The sequence below is a fragment of the Jaculus jaculus genome, chromosome 1 (genome assembly GCF_020740685.1).
Source record: "Jaculus jaculus isolate mJacJac1 chromosome 1, mJacJac1.mat.Y.cur, whole genome shotgun sequence".
NCBI lineage: Eukaryota > Metazoa > Chordata > Mammalia > Rodentia > Dipodidae > Jaculus > Jaculus jaculus.
In genome coordinates this window covers 17,961,992-17,982,449 of record NC_059102.1, presented here as the reverse complement: position 1 = coordinate 17,982,449, position 20,458 = coordinate 17,961,992, and the positions used below count along the sequence as shown (strand labels likewise).

At 43.4% G+C, this 20,458-nt stretch overlaps 1 protein-coding gene across 3 annotated transcripts in view; it reads right to left on the bottom strand.

The window, feature by feature from the left end:
• Positions 1–20,458, bottom strand: part of Gfra1 (GDNF family receptor alpha 1) — a 234,377-nt gene that overhangs the window by 148,981 nt on the left and 64,938 nt on the right. The window contains exon 4 of one of the 3 annotated variants that reach the window (XM_004659309.2): positions 10,898–10,912. The exons of the other annotated variants lie outside the window; for them this stretch is intronic. Within the exon in view, the coding sequence (XP_004659366.1) occupies positions 10,898–10,912 (15 nt within the window). The remainder of the gene's footprint in view (positions 1–10,897; positions 10,913–20,458) is intronic. 3 annotated transcript variants of the gene reach the window in all.

Sequence of the window (20,458 nt, the reverse complement as noted above, 5' to 3'; positions counted from 1 at the left end):
CGTCCACTACGTGAGTGCTGGGACAAAGAGAAACAGGTGTGCAGAATATGGCAGGAGAAACGTGAAAGTAGGTACCACCTGTCTCGACAGGTGTGCCATCCACAGGCTCAATAGAGCTGTCACAGCAAGTCTCCAGCTCAGAACATCTACCTGCCCTGGAGAGGACTGTGCATTAGCAGTCACCTGGGAAGAAACGGCAGGAGAGGAAGGCGAGGGAAATCGGCAGGTGGGTGTCAGCCCAAACAGACACATACGCTCAGCTATTCGTGTATAGAACCACTCTCTTGGCCAAGTGAAAACATGCCAAGTACCCATCAATGTCCCCAGAACAAACCTGGAGACCATGATGGCTCTGCCTTACTTACTCAGGAGGATCAAACTGCCTTAGGGATGGCACGGGGGTTCGAGCATTCAACAGCTGGAATACCATAAATAGACCAGCTGATTTTGTCCGTGGCTTGTGCAATCTATGGGGGAAAAGTCGCAAATGTCTCTGATCATAAACAAGTGTCCCCACAAATGGCTCTGCTCTGGCTAAGAAGCCTGCAAAGTTGGGCTAGTTGCGGGTCATGAGAACAACTCTGGGTCGGGCATCTGGGCAGGAAGGGCACGCTGGGCAACTTGTCCTACTGCACCTTGGGAATTACATTGGGCCTTGAAAAGTGTCAAAAATCTGGAACTCTGTACCCTCAAGACTAGATGATTGTTCCTTCTACAGGAGTCAGGGCAACAGATGGCAAAACCTGAAACCAGACAAGCTGATGACTCAAATCCTAGCCCTCATATCTCAATGTAGAGTGGGACCTTTCAGGGGAGGCTCATGTGATCGGCGTGGTAAATGGACTGACTTGGAGAACTCAGTAAAAATCCATGCTTAATATAGATACAGCTGGTTACACTCAGTAATGTTTACAGATAAGTGTATATGCAGAGGTCAGTGTGTGTGCACACACAAGTGATCAGCTGAGAGGAACTAAAAGGAATAAGATCCTAATAGTCTCAAACACAACTAGTATCTAGATCTTGATTTCTGGTTTTCTTCATCCATCAAGAGAGCCAGGTCTCTATACAGAAGTGACTATAGAAGTGACTACATATATGTGTGTGTGTATATATAATATGCCTAGAGTGCTGTAACATACTACAAAAGTGCAAAGGAAATATTTTTAATTGGTCATATGTCAAAGAACTCCCAATGGTCAAAACTGGAACAAACTGAGCAAGGAAATAAATAATATTGGACTATAAAAATAGATATGCATGAGTTCATGTTCGTTGTTAATATATTATTATGATAAATATTTTATAGCATATAACACATTAAAATATATGCATATGAATTAGTGGGTGAATTACTAAATAAGAGGCAAATTGCCAATAAAAACTCAGGACAGGGGCTGGAGAGATAGCTTAACAGTTAAGGTGTTTGCCTGCAAAGCCAAGGGACCCAGGTTTGATTCACCAGGACCCACGTAAGCCAGATGCACAAGGAGCACATGCATCTGGAATTTGTTTGCAGTGGCTACAGGCCCTGCCATGCCCATTCTGTCTCCTCTCTCTCCTTCTCCCTCCCTCCCTCTCTCTCTCTCTCTCTCTCTCTCTCTCTCTCTCTCTCTTTCTCCTTGCAAATAAATAAAATTTTTAAAAATAATCATTTTTTTTTAAATCTCAAAAGCCAGGCGTGGTGGTGCACACCTTTAATCCCAGCACTCGGGAGGCAGAGGTAGGAGGATCACCATGAGTTCAAGGCCACCCTGAGACTACACAGTGAATTCCAGGTCAGCCTGGGCTACAGTGAAACCCTACCTCGAAGAACCAATTAAAATAAAATTAAAAAGTAAAAAAATTAAAAGAAACTCAAAACACATCAAAGCAGAGATCCAGAAGCTTCTGAGAACTCAACACTAAAGTAGAATTAAGCACAGCCACCCAGGCTCAGGAAAGCTTGCGGAAGACAGAGCGGGAAGAATGTAAGAGCCGCAGGGTGGGAAGGATGTCCAGAGACACAGCGACTGACTGCTGCTCTCATCTCTCAGACCTGCAACTCCATGGTGAACACCAGCAATCCCACTAAGGAGGGCTCTCGGTGGAGCAGGGGCAGGAAGGAGGGAAATGAGGGTACCAACACGTGATTCATCCATACAAAGTTTCTACTTAATAAAAGTAAATAAATAAAAATGAAATGAAATGAAATAACCAACCCCCCAAGAAAAACAATGTGCAGATATTTTGCCCTCAATAAAGTGTAATTTTCTATTTCTTTTTTAATTTTTATTTATTTGTTAGAGAGCAACAGAGAGAAAAAAGGGCAGATAGATAGAGAAGGGGCATGCCAGGCCTCCAGCCACTGCAAACTCCAGATGCATGTGCCCCCTTGGGCATCTTGCTTATGTGGGTCCTGGGGAATCGAGCCTCGAACCATGGTCCTTAGGCTTCATAGGCAAGTGCTTAACTGCTAAGCCATCTCTCCAGCCCTAATTCTGTATTTCTTTTTTTTTTTAATTTTTTTTTGTTTATTTTTACTTATTTGAGAGTGACACACAGAGAGAGAAAGGGGCAGATAGAGAGAATGGGCGCACCAGGGCCTCCAGCCACTGCAAACCAAACCAGATGCGTGCGCCCCTTTGTGCATCTGGCTAACGTGGGTCCTGGAGAATTGAGCCTTGAACCGGGGTCCTCAGGCTTCACAGGCAAGCGCTTAACTACTAAGCCATCTCTCCAGCCCAAGTTCTGTATTTCTTAAATGTGGGTTATGAACAGAAATCCTCCCAAGAGGAAGAGTAACTTTACAGATGAGAAACTTGACAAATACCATTCCAGTCAAGTGATCGAGATGCACACCAGTAAGTTATAAATCTTGTCTGTGATGCTGGTCTGTGTCCGCGGCAGGTTGAGATGAAAAGGTCATGCCACGTCTGCCTTCCCCCGGGGGAACAGTAAGAAGCAATGACACAAACTGTGGCCGTGGCACTCAGGATGGTAAGGGAGGAAACACTTGAGCCCAGGAGTTGGTGACCCACCTGGGCTATGTGGTGAGACTCCCCCTCCACCACCACCTCAGAAAAGAAAACATCAGACAAATTTCAAGAGAACTACTAGTATAGTACATTTGGGGAGCACTCCTCAAAACTGTCAGGTCACGTAAAACAAACAAAGGAATTTGAGCAGCTGTGTGCTGTGGGCTGAATCCCTTAAAATCCATAAATTGAAACTTAATCCCCAGTGTGATATCAGGCGGGAAGTTTAAGATCAAGGTGCAAGAGCGTATTCTGTTCCTCGCATAGCAAAAGCACAGAATGAGTCCTTCCAGCCTATCCTATAAGGACACTCATCTTGTAGTCACCTCCAAAAACCAGCCGCTGGTATCACAGGGGAGGCTAGACACAGAGGACACAGGGACCCTCGGTACTATCTTCATAATGCTTTCACAGTCGAACTATTGCACAAAACAAATTAATTAAAACAAGCCCAACAGTCCCCTCACTATTAGTGCATCTGGATGATTCTACTGTGCCTCAGGTTTTGCCTCGGTCAAACAGTTATAACTACTTCATAAAGTTTAAGGATGAATTCAACAAGAAAACGTGGACAAGATGCCTATACCACTGCCTGGAATATAAGAGGTCTAATTTGTTGCAGGGAGGGGTCTGTATACGTGTGTATTTGATGTACATGCACATATGTGTATGTGTGTTAGTGTGTATAGAAACATGTATGTTGGGTGTGCGTCCATGTGTATGCATGTGGTCAACACTGGCTGTCTTCCTCACTCACTTGTCACCTAATTATTATTATTATTAGTTTTTTGGTTTTTTGAGGTAAGGTCTCACTGTGGCCCAGGCTGACCTGGAATTCACTATGTAGTCTCAGGGTGGCCTCAAACTCATGGCGATTCACCTACCTCTGCCTCCTGAGTGCTGGGATTAAAGGCATGTACCACCATGCACGGCTCTTGGTTTGTTTTGTTGAGACAGGGTTGTGTAGTGAAACTGGCGCTCACCAATTCAGCTAGATTAGCTGGCCAGTAAGCCCCTGGGATCCTCCTATCTCTGACTCCCCAGCACAGGGATTACAGGCATGTCCTACTGCACCCAACTTTTATGTTTGTGCTAAGGAGCCAAGTTTATCACTTTCATGCCTAAATGCTTGCACAGCAAGCATTTTATTCATTGAGCATCTTCCCAGTTCACTGCCTTCTTGAATAATTTGGTATCCTTTCTTTTGGTTGCTTGTATTTTATAATTTGCTATGTTTATAGGGCCTTGTGGGTGGCATATCCATTTTTATGTGGCATTCCAAGTGCTTGCCTGCAGTGGGGTGAGCTCACCTGTGGTGGCTCATTTTTATTTGAATTACAGTCTCTTACTGGTCCCAGAGCTTGCTATTTATTTATTTATTTATTTAGCAAGCCCCAGAGGGTCTTGGACCTCTCTTCCTCCAGAGGGCTGTTGTTTATGTGGGGTCCCAAGGACCTCAGGAGGTCTCTCAGGCTCCTCAGGCCCTCATGCCAGCACAGGAAGTGCTCTTAACTATTTAGCCATCTCTGCAGCCCTTGATTTCTGTAGGGAAACCAGGTCTCTTCTTCATGTGTAAGCCAAAGTGGTCTCAACCTCTGGGATTTCAGGTGTGTGCCACCACACACAACTCTCTAATAAAATTCTTTGTTTGTTTGTTTGTTTTTTTGAGGTAGGGTCTCACTCTAGCTCAGGCTGATCTGGAATTCACTATGTAGTCTCAGGGTGGCCTCGAACTCACAGCAATCTGCCCATCTCTGCCTCTCAAGTGCTGGTATTAAAGGCATGCACCACCACCCCCGGCTACCAACAAAATTCTTTAAAGGACAAGCTATTCTTTTAGTAGCAACTATCTTAACAGTATAATCTCAAAGTTTCCCCTTTCCTGATCTGTCAGTTTTGAAACACAGGGGATACTGGCAGAGAGACCTCAACCCAAACTCCCACCCTCCAATTGGAGTGGGTGCATAACCAATATACTGCAAGGAACCACCCACCCTCAGCAAGATCACTTGCCAGGGAGCAGACAGCCCTGCACAGCCCAAACAGAGTGTGTGTGATGAAGCCCTGAAGAGAATGTGATTATTTAAATCTGATTATGGCTTTCCTCAAGCAACACACACACACACACACACACACACACACACACACACAGAGTGAATTTATGTAAAATTAAATGGCAATGTTGTTCACTGTGTGCTGGCAAGATGGATGTATTTCCTACATGGATCAGAATATTCTATTAATTCTGTACAGAATGGAGATGATATACCTACACGAGAAACATTAGCAAACAGGAAGTGTGACCAGGGAACCAACTACTTTCCACCACCAAGTGCCAATGCATTTCACGTCCCCATTCACTGTTCACCCACCATATATAACAGCATGGAAGATTTGCCTGGAAATGGTAACAACAGATTTAATTCATCCACCCAAATCCCAAACTCATAAAGAAAACACTATTTCATAATGTGAGACATTACCAGGGGACCATAATTCATGGCTAAGGGGTCAACGCTTTCTTTATAATGGATGGCTTTCTGAAGTGGTTGGGAAAACCTAAGATCCTGCTACAGCAGTTTGACCAGTAAGTTTGAAATGTGTAAAAGAGCTCAATTCAAGCTCATTATAAATGGCAGTGGTCTCCTGTCACCACAAGCCCACCTCAACAATTAACAAGCTTGGCTCAGTTTCCAGAAACCAAACGATGATGTATTGTTCTCTTCAAGTTAATAAAAGCATGGCCATCCATCGTGAATTCCAGCATTCATTCATGTGGGCAAGAGATGATGTATCTAAATGGCCATGCTAGACTCCTGAAACCACATTCTTTAACCTTAATCCTCAGTTTTCCCCTAGGTCCTCCAGAGGGGAGCCCAAATCCACACAGGGGTTACAGCTCTACTCTGTTAACTCAGATCCACCTCCACCCTGTCAAGCTAGATCAATGCCAGTAAGCCAACAGGGTCAGAGCTCTCCCCAGCTCTCTCATTTTACAGATGAGAAAACTAAAGTCAAGGGGCCCAGAAAGTGATTCAACACCCAATGACAGCAACCTGCAGGGGGCAGAACTGAGTTCCTCAAACTGCCAGCCACCAATATATACATGCTCAGTTTCATTAATTGGTTTAAGCTTTGAATAAAAGCTTTAAAATGTAAGGCTTTGCATTGAACCCCAGATTTCTGCCCTCTCTTGAAAACCTTTGACACCTGCCCATTGTCCAAATTCATGTGTGGCTCCTTGTCTGATCTGTGGAGATGAGGTAGGTAGCTAATGGGCATAGGGTCTCCAGGAGGGGCCCACAAACACCCCCTCTGGCCGTGTTATGAAGGGCTCTGGGGACTTTGCGCCTTGCCATCCTTGCTCGGCATCACACTTAGCCAAAGTGAACATACAGATGATGTCTTCTCTCCCCAGATGCAGTCACTCCATGCAATCCATTGGGGGCTGGCTTCAGGACCAACCCGAAATTTGTAGACATTCAAGTCCCTTATATGAAATGGTACGGTGGTTATACATAACATCCTTGCCTAGTTTAAGTCATCTCTAGATGACTTGTAATGCCCAAGACTAGGTAAACAGTCATCTAATTGTACTGCTTAGGGGAAAATGACAAGAAAAGTAAGTAATGTAGACCTGACTATGCTATCTATCTGTGGTTGGCTGAGGACATAGTGAGAATCAAATTTAGTGATAGATCAGATAGATAGATAGATAGATAGATAGATAGATAGATAGATAGATAGATAGGCAGGCAGGCAGGCAGACATAGAGATATAGAGGTACATGTATGTATATATGTATATATTGAAAAGTATGAATATGTAACATGTAAGACAAGTGGTACATGTATATATGTATGTTTATAGGTGCACTGGAGTTCACATAGGTTGGGACATGTGAAGAAAAGTGGCTTAAAATTGGCATGTACACAGAGAATTATTTTAATGATATTTTTGAAAACTATGACTTGCTAGCCTTAAGGAGAGGAGATGAGCCATGAGTGTGAGCTGCCATACAGACAGCAGGAGCTGGGAGCTAGCGCTTAGCAGAGGTGACGGGCTGACAGACAGGGGTGCTGGATGCCCAGTCCAGGACAGCTGAGACTCCCCTGAAGGGCAGGAGTGGGGCCTGAGCCCACCAGGCACGCAGTCCCCATCCTGGATTCCAAGTTGCACGTACTGCTTTTCTGCATTTGTTTTCTCAGCAGGTTCATTTTCACCTGTAAGTAAGACCATGCCTTCTCTTCTACTGAAAGGATTTCTCTGTCTTCCTTCCCCTAAGCCCTAGACCACATGCCTACCTCACTGGGATACTCCTGCCTAGAAGACTTTTCCCAGTGAGCCCTCCCCAACTTCTCCCCTGGATCCTCCAATCCATTCTTCTTGTCATTCCCTGGCCACAATACATAAAACAACCCTCCTAGCCACTAGGACATGACTCTGGCATAATTCCTTCACTTTATTCTCTCTGAATGTTAAAATTTCCTTGCATGGTTGGCTGTCCAATCCTCCCATGCTAGACTGAGGTCTGTAAGGAAGGAGTTTGGCTGTCTTGTTTGCTCCACTATTCTCAAGGCCCTGAATGTGCCCAGCACCTATCTGCCAGCTGTAGAATAACATCATGCAGTGCACTTTAGAAGCATGACAACTCAGCTGAGCCAGAGGAAACTGATGCCATGAGCAAGACCCCGGCACTTCAAGCAAGCCCTGAGCAGTGGGGAAGGCTGGGCCTCTCTGGTCTTAGTCTTTCAGAAACTTCAGTGCAAACAGAACTGACTCAATGGCTAAATCTTTAAACTGCATGCACACTCCATGGACTCTTTTAAACACCCCACTGAGTGATACTGCTCTGAGTTCCAAGCCACTCCAGTGTCTGTTCAATGGCAGAATCACAGCTGCATCTATGGATGAGTGACTATCCAAAAGCTGCCTCCGTGAGTTCAAATGAAGCAGGCGCTCGCGTGTGGGAGTGTGTTTGCAAGTGTACTTATAGACCTCCTGTTCATTATGAAAAGATTAGTATCGAATGCGTGTGACCCTTGAAAAACAATCGCATAACACTTGGAAATTCACGAGAGCCATCCAGTCGTTCCTGAGCTCTCTGGGCAGTAGGGGATTAAAGCTGCTGCACAAATGTGTCTTTGTGGTCCTGGAACTCTCTACTTAGAAAAGGCCCAGCTGCAAGCCCACTGGTCCTTGACCATCCCAGAGCCCTGTGGTCTGAGCACCACAGCGAGTAACAATTATAGATAAAAGAAGCAGACAGAACAAGCCGCACGGGGCTGTCACTGGAGCCACGTCCCCAGCGCACGACCGTAGATCCAGCAGTGGCTCAGCAGTAGCTGCCTGGCTGTCACCTACTGCAACAAGATTGATCTGTAGTGCAAGAAAAGATAATGCAATCCGGAGGAAATAACTTGTTTCCTCTGAGAACGTCTAATGTTGTCAACGGCAAACCTGCTTCCCCCTTCTGCCTGCCACGGCTCGTAGCAGCACAAACAGGCTGGCATCCTGTGGGCAGACAGGCCTCCCCACTCACTGTCAGACGCACACCCGCCAGGCAGAGTTTCCTTCACCTGCCTGACCCTTAGGCTAAGCCAAAGCAAGCAGGGCCAGATCCCAGAGTGTGCTCAGGAGGGAAGAACCACCCAAAGTTGGCACCAAGGAGGTGAATTTCAGAAGATGACACGTTGACATCTCTTCATTTGAAGCCACGTGGATTTCAGCTTGTGTCTTTCTAGCACAACTCATCTCCCCCCGTGCCCAACTGATAATTCAGATTCTTGTCTATAAAATGTAGAACACTTGGGCATAATTGTGCAGAGTATTATTTTCATAGACAGAATGACTAGAAAGAAAAGCAGATGGCTTAGCGGTTAAGGCACTTGCCTGCAAAGTGAAAGGACCCAGGTTCAATTCCCCAGGACCCATGTAAGCCAGATGCACAAGCTGGCACAGGTGTATGGAGTTTGTTTGCAGTGTCTGGAAGCCCTGTTGTGCCTATTCTCTCCCTCCCTCCCTCTCTCTCTCTCATATATTTTTTTAAAAAACAAAAAAAGCAAGTTGAAGATATCAGCTTGTACACTCTTGGCCATCACTTCGGAAAGGGTGTCTCCATACAGAACAGCTTTCTAAGATCAGATACACGTAAGTAATTCACAAAGGTCAGTTCAGTTATCTACATGCAAAATCCTAGCACTCTGTCCTAAGGAACCACCATCCACCCACCGTCACACGGGGCAACAGGTAGCTATTGGCTATTGGCGTCCGTCTCTGGCAGATGCTATTAAGTCTCAATAGCCAGTGATTTGTGGATGATTACAACTTTTGCTGTGCATATCATTGCCACTGACAAGCAAACCCCATCAAAGTGAATGGTGTGACTGATGAAAAAAAAGGTGAAAGCTGACACGGCAGCCTGAGAGGCATTTTTTATACCAATCACGGTGCTCACCATTACATGTAGAAGAAGGTTTTCTCCCTTTCTTTCTGTCAGGAGCCTCTGGACACATGTTCCAGAAAGACTCCCCCACAACATAAGCATTTTGTGTTGCAAGGAGAGAAATACCACTGGGATTTGGGTGGCTTTTACATTTCATAGAAAAAAAAAAACATATATATATATATATATATATATATATATATATATATATATATTTCCTGAGTAGCTCACTAAACCCCCAATTTGTCAAGGAAGAGACTTGGTGCAGCAACGGCCCCAACAGCAGCACTTTCATTACACCAACAGTCATGACACCTTTTCAATTTTGCTCATCTCTTAGTCTCTAGCCAAATGGAACTTATTACTTAGAGCTTGTTGGGATTTATGAATTATTTATACAAGTAGGTCTATGACTCCAGACTCTTTGCAAGACAACACAACAAAGCCCTCATTGTTACCCACAACCTTGCTTCTATCACAGAGCAGATACTCTCTGTAAAACATGATGCATGTTTGGGGTGAAATAATAGTTGTGAAAATATCCACCATCTAAGGGTATTTGGAAGTTATCTGTGGAGTGTGTGTGTGTGTGTGTGTGTGTGTGTGTGTGTGTGTGTGTGTTTTAACTAGTCTCTTTTACTGAAACCAGCCTCAGGTTCCAGAAAGATTCAGCAGACAAGTGTCACAGATATGTTTTCCAGCTTGAATACAAACAGTGAAACCCTACCACTGTCACCCAAGTAGAATAAAAAACTAAGTTCCCTCATCATATGCATAGGAGGTTCCATCAAGTCATGACCCAGAAATCGCCAATCTGCTTCAGGGGAGCGCCCCGGCTGTGCGTCCTAAGTGGGCACTACATCGTGGCAGGAAGACACACTGCTGAGTAAGGCTCCAGTGCCCAGCTCACCAGAGCACACTACCTTGGCACTGCTCACCCTCACCAGCTTCAGCTGGATGAGTTGTGTGGCATGGCTGGGTTGTCGGGCACCAAGTGGCCAGCCAGCTTTCTCTTGCCAAACCCCTGTGACAGTGACGTGTTTTCTAGGCAAAGAAAGCTCCGCTGGCGCTGTCACAGAATACTCTACAAGGAGCAGCTGCTCTGGGCAAGATACCTGGGGGACAAGAGGCCTTGCAGCGGAGTCCTCTCCAGAAAGACGTGCTCTTCCCCGGGCCCACCAGTCTCCCAGTCTCCCAGGCCCCTGCCAGGCCGCACTCTACTTCCCTTCCCTTCTTCCTACCCTAGCCGTTCAGTCCCCACCTTCATCCCCAAGCATGGCTCAGAGGAAGAAGCAGGGGCCCATAGAACGTGATGGAACTTCAGTGCCATCCTCATAGCATCCATTAAAGCCCACTGACGAGTGGCCAGAAGACAAAGTTCTGCAGCCCAACAAACACAGCGAAGAGAAGAGCAACGAGAGACAGTGGGACTCACCTTGCTGGAAAACGTCTGCAGGTAGAAGAAGAGGTGGCAGAGAGAAGAGGGGAGAGAGAAAGAGAAAAAAAATAGATTAGCGATGGTGAAAAGGACCATGTGACAATCAGCTAATGCGCAGACTTTGCTAATAAGCCCTCTTTCCAAGTGATCATGCACTCAGGCTGTGGACGGAGACCATCTGAGCCTAAATGCTGGCTCAATGCTTACAAACTCTGTGATTAACACTTCCCTATGCTACAACACAGGTAAGACCACAGAGAAGATTAAGCATCGCATATGACATGTTTTAAGGGTCCAGGATATATAAGCAGGAAAGCTGGTTGTTATGAAAGTAATGGTGCTGCTTCCACAACAGCCTTACAAGATAGGTTCTACAAGATCTTCCAGACACAACGTGAGCCTCGTGTTCATAACCCGACAGTGGCTATAATTACCTGCACAAGATCTGAATGATATTGGGCCCACTGACATGTTTTGTTGTGGATGATGGAGAGGGGCAAAACTAAAACAAAACAGAAATAAAAGAAGAGGTACCACTTGGAAAGAAGAAAGAGTTCCATGGAAGGGCATAGGGGGAACAAAGGAATGTAATGGGAAGGAATTACTATGAAAATATATTATGTAATGTAAAGGGCTGGAGAGATGGCTTTGTGGTTAAGGCATTTGCCTACAAAGCTTATGGACCCAGGTTCGATTCCCCAGTACCCGTGTAAGCCAGATAAACATGGTGGCACATGCATCTCACATTCATTTGCAGTGGCTGGAGGCCCTGGCATGCCCCTTCTCTCATATATATACTCATATATATATATATATATATATATATATATATATATATATATGATATATATACATATATATATATACACATATATATGTATATATATCCCTCTCTAAAATAAATAAATAAATTTTTTAAAAAATGTATTATGAAAATGTCAATAAAAGTTAAAATAAATTGTTTTATTATCATTCTTATTTTATAGATGGAGGAAACTGAGTCTCCAGAAAGCTAAGTAACTCACTCAAAGCCACAATAAATGGGCTGGAGAGATGGCTCAGAGGTTGAAGGTATTTGCTTGAAAAGCCTGATGTCCCAGGCTTGATTACCCACATAAAGCCAAATACAGAAAGTGGATCATGCATCTGTAGTTCATTTGCAGTGACAGGAGGCCCTGGAGTACCCACGCATACCCTCTTTCCGTCTGCCTCTTTCTCTCTGTCTCTTACTCAAATAAATAAATGATTTCTTAAAATATATTTTCAGAGCCGGGCATGGTGGCACACACCTTTAATCCCAGCATTTGGGAGTCAGAGGTAGGAGGATTGCCATGAGTCTGAGGCCACCATGAGACTACATAGTTAATTCCAGGAGAGCCTGAACTAGAGTGAAACCCTACCTCAAAAAAAACCTATATATATATATATATATATATATATATATATATTTTTTTTTTTTTTTTTTTTCAGGGGCTGGAGTGATTGCTTAGTGGTTAAGATGCTTGTCTGTGAAGCCTAGAGTCACAGGTTTAAATTCCCCAGTAACCAAATAAACCTGATGCACAAGGTGGCGCATGTGTCTGGAGTTCGTTTGCAGTAGCTAGAAGCCCTGGGGTGCCCGTTCTCTCTCTATCTGCTCCCACCCAATTAAATAAATAATATTTTTTCCAAATAAAACCTTTTAAGCCACAAAGGAGCAAACATGAATTGAAGACTGAAATGAAGTGGAGAAGATTCTAAAACCACCCTTGTCAGTACGAGTAAGCCACTGGATTAAGTTATGAACAAGAAAGACAACACACTAGCTCAGGAGGACTAAGTGGATAGAGGGTCGATGAGCACACTTCCTTATTTATATCATATAAACAAAACACCTAGGAAGTTCCCCTCGTGTTAACCCGCGAGTCGTTAGAGCATCATGACTTCACAGTAAATTCTAGGTTGAAGTCTATGAGAAAGGTGAAAAGCATCGGTATATTTTTCAAAAAAAAAAAAAAAAAAAAAAAAAACATTTGAGAGAAGACTTTATGCCCAGGACTTCATTTGGCATTAGTAAACCACCGCTAGCAAAAACACACAAACAGGGCTGGGCAGATAGATGGCTTAGCGGTTAAGGCGCTTGTCTGCAAAGCTTAAGGACCCAGGTTTGAGTCCCCTGTAGCCACATAAGCCAGATACACAAGGTGACACATGCATCTGGAGTTCGATTGCAGTGGTTAGGAGCCCTAGTGCACCCATTCACACACAAACACACACTCTCTCTCATTATAAATATATATATATATATATATATGTGTGTGTATGTATGTATGTATGTATGTATGTATGTGTATATGTATATGTATATGTATATGTATATGTATATGTATATGTATATGTATATGTATATGTATATGTATACGTATATTTTCCTTAATGTCCCCTTGAGGATAAGCACTAGCACAGCTTCTAATACTGTAGGAACACTGTGCTTGTCTTTGATTTTCGTACACATGGATTAATGGACCTTTTTTTTTCTAAGCATGGCCTCTCTGCTCAACAGTAATACCGAAGTTATTCATACTCTAATACACAGTAGGCCATTCTTTCTCATTGCTACATCAAATTATACTGGCTGACTGCACCATAAACTACTTCTCCATTCCCATGTTGGTGGGTCTTCAGCTGCATTCAGTGCTGGCAACTAGGGATCATGCTGAACATCTTTTGGTCCTTCTTGCTATCTCTACACGAATAAGCCACACTTCAACTGCCTCCCAACCATCTCCAAAGCTTCTCATCTGCTCATAACTTTCTCACATATAGCTTCAAGATGGAGACAGCATTGATAGAAACATGTACTATACCAACCAGCCAGGACCTGCCCCACTGGTAGGATTACAGAAAGACAAGAAGCTTCTAGAAAATAGTTTGACAATATATACAGGAGTGAAAATATGCATTCCTTAACTCAGCAATACTACTTGTAGGGCTTTAATCCAATGAAGTAACTAAAGTTGTATCAGAACTTTACAAGGCTGGGGATATGGCTCATTGGATAGCGTACCTGACTCACAATCTTAAGTCTCTGAGTTTGAATGCCCAGATCTCGTGCAAAAGCTGGAAGCTGTGGTGTCTGAGCACAATAACTTGGAGACAGGAGCAGTTTCTGAAAGCTTGTGGGCAAGTACAGCAGTAAAGAACTAGAGACCCTGCCTCAAATAAGGTAGAAGGCAAGGGTCAGCTCCAGAAAGCTGTTCTCTGACTTCTACACACACACAGGTCTGTAATCACATACACATTATAAAATATACACACTGAACAATGACAAAAAGAAATTTACAAAGGCTGTTTATAACAGTAAAACTGATTTTTTTAAATGAGAATACCAGATACCCAAATGGAACATATTACCCTGAGTACATTTATATACCTGTGTGTGTGTGTGTATAACTACATGAGGGGAGATTTGTGACCATGTTCACAAAAATACTGTTTATGTTCAGGAGAAGGGAAACTTTTTCAAACAACTGTATATAAGATTTATGTATTACTTTAATCTTTAACAATGAACATGACTTACATTTTAAAACTAAATTTATTTTCATTTTACAAACTAAGAACTCGATTATCATCCTCTAACTTTGCTTCAGCCATCACATAAACATCAGCCCCTCCAGGTCTCAAAGAACCAAGGGCCTATGGTTGCAGATCAAACATGTAACTGCTACGTGAACCAAGACTTATGACTACAGATATCACCCCACCTGGGCACACATATCCCTCTCGGGGTTGTCTCAGGCCAGGTGTTGTGTCTTAGGTGAAAGACTGTAAGCTCACAAGTCCCAGGAAGTTGGCAGAAACATCCTCTCCTTTCTCCCACACTCAAGAACGTGAACTGTGATATAAATGCACTAAATACATATATTCAGCCATCCCCCGGTATTAGTGGCTTCCTCTTTTGTAGATTCACCCAACCACAGATGGAAAATATTTTTTTAAAAAAACTTATGTTTGCACATAAATTTTTCTCATCATTATTCCCTAAGTAATGTATCATCATAACTATTTATAAAGCACCTACCTTGCATGGTATTATAAGCAATCTAGAAATGATTTAAAATATAGAAAAAAAGATATGCAGAGATTACAAGAAAATCCTGTTTGATATAAGGAACCTGAACATGTGCAGAGTCTGGCAACAACAGATCTCTTATTTATAACCAAGGATTGACTGTACATGTCACAGTATTCTCTAGCCTTGGTAATTCATCTTTAGTACCCAGAAATGGGATGCCACTACAAAGAGACAGAGAACAAGACTGTAGGCAACTCCCTCGACATACAGCTTCCACCTGTGTTTGTATCCTGGTCCCTACAGTCTGAACTCCCGTCCTGTGACCGGCCCACACACCTGGAGGAACCCTGCTACTCCACCTTCAAATGTCAGAGTCGCTGTGAAGTCTATCCCCACAGGGAGGGAACTCACTACTTCCGCCTCTGCTCTCCTAGAGTAATCTATGCATGTTGCAATTATAGCTCATAGCATAATTAGTTATTTATGTAGCCCCCGAGCTCCCAAGGATAAGAGCGGTAGGTCTTAATTACCTTCTTGGGTCTTGACTGTATGACATGATACATCACTATCCAGAAGGGAGGGAAAGCTCACTTGTTCTCTCACTGATCTAGTCTGATCCCCATATGGCACAGATGAAGAAACTGAGTCCAGGGTAAATTAGAAACCTTTTCCAAGGTCACACATGGAGTTCCAGGCTGAGCCAGAACTACATGAGACTCATTTAACCTTAACGAAGCACAAAAGCTCATTACTATTATTAGCAAAGTACAAATTAGAGATTTATCATTCCCTTCTAATGAAAACAGACAAAAATTTCCAATCTTGAAAACATCAGGGAAATAAGATTAGTCTTTCAAATACGGATCCAGTCTCGACATCCGTCCAGAATCCTCAGCCTCTACTCCGGGGTTTTTGACAAGAAACACTTCCTTTGAAATTCAGTATTGATTTTAATCACTGGACAGTATCAGTGGATGAGGATGAAGGAAATTCAGGTGGGGATTTAGTGACTTTATTCCACCCACTTCTATTGTATAAGTCACATGCGAGTGTGCAATGTGAACGGAGGCCTATTCATGCCTTCCATCCCACTCAGGATCTTCACTTTTATAGCAGCTACTTTGGATTGTTTTTGTTGGGTTTTTTTTTCCAAGTGCTTTTTCAGTCTTATTTTCATTTTGCACCTTTTCATTCAAATGTAAATTTTAATAAACACTGGTATAAATATTGCAACAATTTTGCACATGAGTTGTCTTGTAATTTACACTCTAAATTTATGTCTTTTGCAGACTGTGATATAAATCACTCCATTCTTAGCATCATTTAGCTTTTCACTCTGTATAATAATGGTCTGGGCACTGTCTTGAAAGGAAATGCACATTTCCAGATGGAAATGGGCCCAAATGATTCACGGACAGAAGAATGGAAAGTGAGTGAGGGAAAAGTAGTTGCTTAGCTCAAAAGTGGGGAGCATAGAGAAGAGAAGCAAAAAAAAAAGCCATGCCAGTCTCCCCTCTGGTGCTCCTGTCCCAGCCACCACCTCATAACTATCAGAAGTAGTCACTTCTAAAAATTAAAGGGCCCAGAATGTGATGGGATTTTCCTTTCAGTCTACCCAACCACAAGGAATTATTGAGGAGTCCATTTTCAGCCCCTGAACGCCCAGTTCCTTGTGTTTTCTGCTATCCATGCCCTGGTGTTGGGAAGATGAAGCTTGGAAAGTTCAGAAAATTTCCCATGTGTCATGGAGACTTATTCAGAGGATAAGATAGTGCCACGTTTCCTACCCACACGGGAATCAGAATCAAATACAGAGCCAGGGTTCGCCAATGACCACTCCAGCCACAATCAGGTTGAACCCAAAGGACGCCAGGGACACTGGTGCAGAGGAAATGAGCTCCTTGAGAGAAAGCTCTGCTCAGACTCACTTCCCCAGGGAGGAACCCCTCTACCCCCATCACTCACGTGAACAAAGAAAGCCTGTTCCCCAGTCCCCGGCCCCCAGCCCCTGGAGCCCTTCTGGTCCTTGAGATAGATGAAAGGCCGAGTGTAAGTTGGTGATTCAGATGTGGGAAGAGGAAAATGAGAAAGGGGGATGGCACATTTGCCATTCTTAGCCTTGAAGTCCAATTTCTTCAGTTAGGAATGAGCAGCGAGATGGGAGCCCTTCCCCCACAGCTACAGAGAGATTCACACCCTGGAGATCTTTAATGCACTCAGTCCCCCAGAGACCCTGGCCATAAAAAGACTAGATTATTTATTATTATTAATAAGTTATGGCAATTAGGCTGGGTGAGTCCTAAACGTTGCTGATTAAAAATTTTCTTGAGAGCCGCTCATCCACATGGCTAGTGTTTACCTCGATTAAAAATGATTTAACTACACTCTGGGTGAACCCCTGTCTTGTGCCCGGGGTTAATAATTAGCAGTGCAGAGAGCCATGCGGGTTAAGTGAGTTGGCTCTCCTTTATTTATCTATTGCTTTGTTTTATGAGAAGAAGTGGATGGCAGTCTTATTGCCCATTCGGTTGGCTCTAGGAATAATTTACTATTTCAATCCACACTCCATAACTGTGGGTAGAGAAACCTCACTGTTATTACAATATCATACTTAACCCACACCCCACAGCATTCAAGATATGCCAGAGAGACAAAGTGTGCATGTAAGGTAAAGTTACCAGTTCTCAAACAATGTAATCATACAACTCTCTCAATTTTGCTTTCTTTTCTAGGTTAAATTATATATGAGGGGAGTTTAGTTTCTTGAAAATGCATGCACTTAACTCCCATTTAAGGAGCCTCACCTGGGGAGACAGCTGTCTTACGAGTTCTCCTGTGGTTTGAGCTCCTGAAAGAAAAGTCTTTTTCAAGTACAAGTGCTTTTACAGTAAAGCATTGTAAATGTTATTTGGACCCAACTAACCAAGGCTAAGGAAGGGACAGCAGAACAACTGTAATAAATGCTGCTTCCACGAGGAGTCAGGTTCACCACAACCAAAGTCACTGTCATGCTCAACTGAGCTGTCCCACTCACCAAATCTCCACACCCAGCAATCTCTGCCTGTGGATATAAACAGTAGCCAATTCAGCCAATATTCTTCTACCAATCCCTATAAAATGGAGGTCCACCAATGTCTCCATGCTGACTATCAATGTCCTAGAAAGGCTGGCAAAACCAAGACCAACATGCATGTGAAGTTCCCAAAGCAGACAAGGTGAGCTCCTCTCCTCCCTCCACCTCCTGTGATCTCTGCGTCTCAACAACCTAGGATCAAGTCCCAGCCCTTTACCAGTAGAAATCCAAGGTATGAACTCAATCTCTCATATCCTATGCTCTCAACTGTAAAATGGAGAGGGCAGCTTTTCCCCTATCCTAGGAAAATCATGAGGGGGTCACATTGGATAATCAACAGAGCATGTGGACGTTACAGTCAAATAATACTAAGTTGAGTCCTGGGTAAGTTATACTCCTGGACTGTCTGTTTAATTCTTTGAGTGTCCGTGTCCTCGTTTGTAAAATGAAGGTGAGAAGGCCCGACCTTCAGAGTTACTGTGAGGACAGTTCCGAGAATCACATGCAGAAAGCTCTCAGCATCTGATGGCTGGTGTTTGGTATGCACTATGATAGGGAAGGTCGGTGCTGTATTATAACAAACAGGCAGAGCAGTGTAAGACTTAGGTCTTGAAGTCAAAGCAGGTCCTGCATCTGAGTATGTGGTGTTGGTTCTTAGCATCTCCAGGTCTGGGAGTTTGGCTAAGAGATGGGAACAATTTGAATCCAGAAGGCGTCTATGTTCAAAAACGAGCTCTAATTTTTGAGAAACCTCGTAAATCGTCATGGGGACTGAATGAGTGCAAAATGGTTGCTATATGGAAGGTTTTCTATAAGCTATTGTTCAAGTGATTACATATTTTATTATCTAACTGCTTGAAAAAGATTATTCTATTTCTTGTGTGTCATCCTGGATATGATACCAAGAAACTCAAGGCAATTCCCAAATATTACTTATAAATGGAGTTATATCCAGGCTTTGAGATAAGACATCCAATGACATCTATTCCATATGCCATGGAAGAAAGAGTCATGCCTACAACTAGAAGGTTCCAGAAACCCAGGACCTGGCCCTTGTTTTTGGTACCATTCACCCCTTCGGCCTTGTCCGCCTGCTCTGCCCTCCTCCATTTAAAGGGCTCCTTGCTGGGACACACTCCCTGTTACTAAAGGTCAGCCCAGGAAGGAACTGCACAGGACAACTAAATTGACAGTGTTTCCATGAGAACTGCTCTGTTCCTGAGAAGGGGTGCTAGGAAGAATTTGCCTGAAAAAAAGGTCTAACTGTTTTATTGCATAAAATAAAATTAAGAGTAAAAGCCACTGAAGCACAGTCCCTTCCTGTCTTACCCAGGTCTGTCACCCGCTGGACTACGGCCAGAGTCACGCTCTCCTCCAGAGGACCCGGTTGGCCTCAGTGGCACCACACAGATTGCGATTAGTTTTCAGTGTCTCCGATGCCAGACAGTCCCGGCAGGCCCGTAGCCACGCAGCAGATACCCACAGCGCTCCCACTTCTTCCCAACACACTCAAACTGAACACAGCCCTGGGGAGTTTGGGCAAAAATGGAAAGAAGTCACCAGAAAGTCTCTGGTACCAAAAACAAACCCCGCCTTTTGATAACGGAAGGCCTTTATCTCACTCTTTCTCCTATGTGTTGTTTTGGATGCAAGCATAGGAAATTCTATCATTTTCCTTGCCCATGGCCTTGCCATACCTTTTTGTCATATTAGAAATTAAGACCAGAAAAAAACAAAAAAGAAAACCAAAAAAAAAAAAGAAATTAAGACCAACATTTTGCCTGCCACTGTGGTACGTGTACAGGCACTCGGTGCTCAGTGAATGTCTTTTATGCGTAGATAAGAAAAAATATATAATAAAAATGCCCTGAAGTATCCTCCAGTTACATTTCCTAGGCAATGTACAACCAGCATCAATCTTGGGCCCTAGGCTGGTAACTCATCCGCCTGCACCAACCATTGGGTAGGCGATGCAAGGAACAGGAGCTAGTAAAAGTCCCTAACATTTTATGACATCCTGTCCCTAGTATATCTCACTCCTACCACTGAGGGATAAAGCTCTTAACTACTGAAGGAACATAAAAAAAATAGACTTCGGAATAATACTTCTTTTTATGATTGCATTCTGTGTACTGTGAAAGTTATGTTCAAGTCCACAAGTACTTTATGGAGCTGATAAAGTAGAACAGTATGGCTTCCCAGCTCACAGTGTATTTTATATCTGTTTAGGATGTTTTCTCCTCAATTGAATTACTTTTGGAGTAATTATAATAAGACTAATCTGGGCTTAATGAATTCATGTACAAATACTTTAGACTGCGTTATTAAAATCTCCATGATATGAAACTATATTAAACTCAATCTCTCTAGCAACCAATGTTTTTTTTTTTTTTCTTTGAAAGGAATGGCATACAAGACTTTCCCTGAA